Here is a 2500-nt window from a genome sequence, read left to right as displayed (position 1 = left end):
CTCATTCATATGCTCCCCCTCCCCCCCCCCCCCCCCCCCCCCCCCCCCCCCCCCGCACACACCCCTCCCACCCCCCAAGCTTAATGATTTTAATACAGAACACATTTAACGAGTTTTTTTCAATATCTGTTTTTTGTTGTTGGTTTTTGTTGTTATTGTTTGTTTTGATTACCTTGATCATTCCTTATCTGGATAAAGTGTGTATCACAAGTAAGTCTTGATGGCCTCTGCTGGTTTATTTTGTTTTTACTTTGTTTTGTTTCATTTAGTCTCATTTCATTCTGTTTTATTTTATTTCGTTTTGTTTCATTCTATCCTGGTTTTGTTGACTCACTTATGTAAACAAAGTGAGTCTATGTTTTAACCCGGTGTTCGGTTGTGTGTGTGTGTGTGTGTGTGTGTGTGTGTGTGTGTGTGTGTGTGCGTGTGTGTTTTGGTCTGCAGACTGGTGTACACCAGGCTTACCGAAACTAAGACCGTCAATTCAATGTTTCTTTTATGTTCATTTTAGTTTACTCAGTATCCGCATGCAGTAAACATGTCGATCGTGGTCAGGATCCGGAGCCTCAACGATCCCCGGAAATACGGCTTAATCCGGAAGACTTACAACCTATTATTGGCAGGACTGTGAAGATTCTTTTTTCCACCACAATGTTTGATCCAAATTTGATACTGACAGACAAAGAGAAACTCACACACACACACACACACACACACACACACACACACACACACACACACACACACGGAGAGAGAGAGAGAGAGAGACAGAGACAGAGAGAGACACAGAGAGAGAACCGAACATAAGGTTATAACATTTACTCACTTTATTTACACAGGTGAGTCAATAAGACAAAATGCGAAGCCTTCGTGTGGGAACAAAGATCTTCTCTGTGTTTTTTTCCCCTTATCATCACAAACGAGTGTTTTTCGAACGTGTTTTAGAACGTGTTTGTTTGTAGAACGTGGGTATCGAACGAAGCTGATCTATCTTTGAAGCACGCCATACTGATGGGCATTTAATTGTTTTACGACCAGAATACAGGTCATTCAAAGAGTCAAATTGACCCACCTTCAAATTGTAAAACTGACCCATCTTTATCGTTTTACGATCAGAATATTGGTCATTCACAGTGTCAAACTGACCCATCTTCATCACGCCCTTTCTGGGTTGTTTTTTTTGTTAATCGCCTCGCGCATTTCGTACAAATTACGTTCTTTTCGGCAAAATTAAGATTGACGGATTCGAGGAATTGTAGATTGAAGAACTGATCGACCGCTGTTTCTCTGATTAAGTATGACGCTTCTTTTTTTTCTTTTTCTTTTTTTTTCTTTTTTTTTTTTTTTTTATCACTCTGTGGAGTGATGGCCTTGAGGTAATGCGTCCGCCCAGGAAGCAAGAGAATCTGAGCGCACTGGATCGAATCACGGCTCAGTCGCCAATATTTTCTCCCCCTACACTAGACCTTGAGTGGTGGTCTCAGTGGACGCTAGTAATTCGGATGAGACGAGAAACCGACGTCCCGTGTGCAGCATGCTTTTAGCGCACGTAAAAGTACCCACGGCAATAAAAGGGTTGTCCCTGGCGAAAACCAGTAGAAAAATACACTTTGATAGGAAAAACAAATAAACTGCATGCGGTGGTAGGAGGTGTGGGTGGGGGGGTGGGAAGCATGGCGCTCTCAGTGTAGCGACGCGCTCTCCCTGGGGACAGCAGCTTGAAAAAATGAGAAATACAAATACAAATCTTCGGAATCTACGAACACGGCCGCTCATCCTCAAGGGCTACGACTGTATCATATTTCAAACATTGACTTTCTCACAACACTACTTCAAGCGTGAAGCTTCTCTCTCTCTCTCTCTCTCTCTCTCTCTCTCGATCTCTCTCTCGCTCTCTCTCTCTCTCTTCCAAGAAACAGATAGATCCAGCCTAGGCCCCAGAGCCGATGTCTTAAAGTTGAAGCCAAGACCAAACAGACTCCCCCCCCTCCCCCTCCCCCCACCCCATAGCCCCCAACCCTCCACGCCCTCCCCCGCCCCCCTCTCTCACCTCTGCTGTCACCATAGTGGTAGACGAAGCGCAGCATGTGGTCTTGAAAGAGTGACTTGGTGACGTCATTCAGCTGTTTGACGTAAACCTGCACTTGGTAGCGCGTGCCGCCTTGCACTTGCACTGGCAGCCCTGGGCCTTGGCTGAATTTAGTTCTGAATGAATGAATGAAAAAATGAATGAATGAAGAAATGGTATTTTAATCTGGTTCTGAGTACACAACTAAAGAAATTAAGAACGAAATTTTCAATTTGGTTCTGACAAAAAAACAACAACCAAAAAACAAAAATCTGAAAGCACGAATAGAAAAATGATTCACCGAATAAAAACATGATTTAACAAACAAATAAACAAATAAATCGATAGGTAGATAGATAGATACATAGATAGATAGATAGATAAATGACAACAACAAGTAGGCTTCATCCTCTCCCTCGCGCGAATGTGAGC

The 2500-nt window shown here is 43.3% G+C and overlaps 1 protein-coding gene across 1 annotated transcript in view; it reads right to left on the bottom strand.

Annotated features, from left to right (window-relative positions):
• Positions 1-2500, bottom strand: part of LOC143281915 (uncharacterized) — a 47138-nt gene that overhangs the window by 43256 nt on the left and 1382 nt on the right. Inside the window, exon 2 of the mRNA XM_076587211.1 lies at positions 2051-2205. Coding sequence (XP_076443326.1) covers positions 2051-2205 — 155 coding nt within the window. The remainder of the gene's footprint in view (positions 1-2050; positions 2206-2500) is intronic.

Source organism: Babylonia areolata, chromosome 5, assembly GCF_041734735.1.
Source record: "Babylonia areolata isolate BAREFJ2019XMU chromosome 5, ASM4173473v1, whole genome shotgun sequence".
In the NCBI taxonomy this organism is placed as follows: Eukaryota; Metazoa; Mollusca; class Gastropoda; order Neogastropoda; family Buccinidae; genus Babylonia; species Babylonia areolata.
This window is presented reverse-complemented; position numbering and strand designations above follow the sequence as displayed.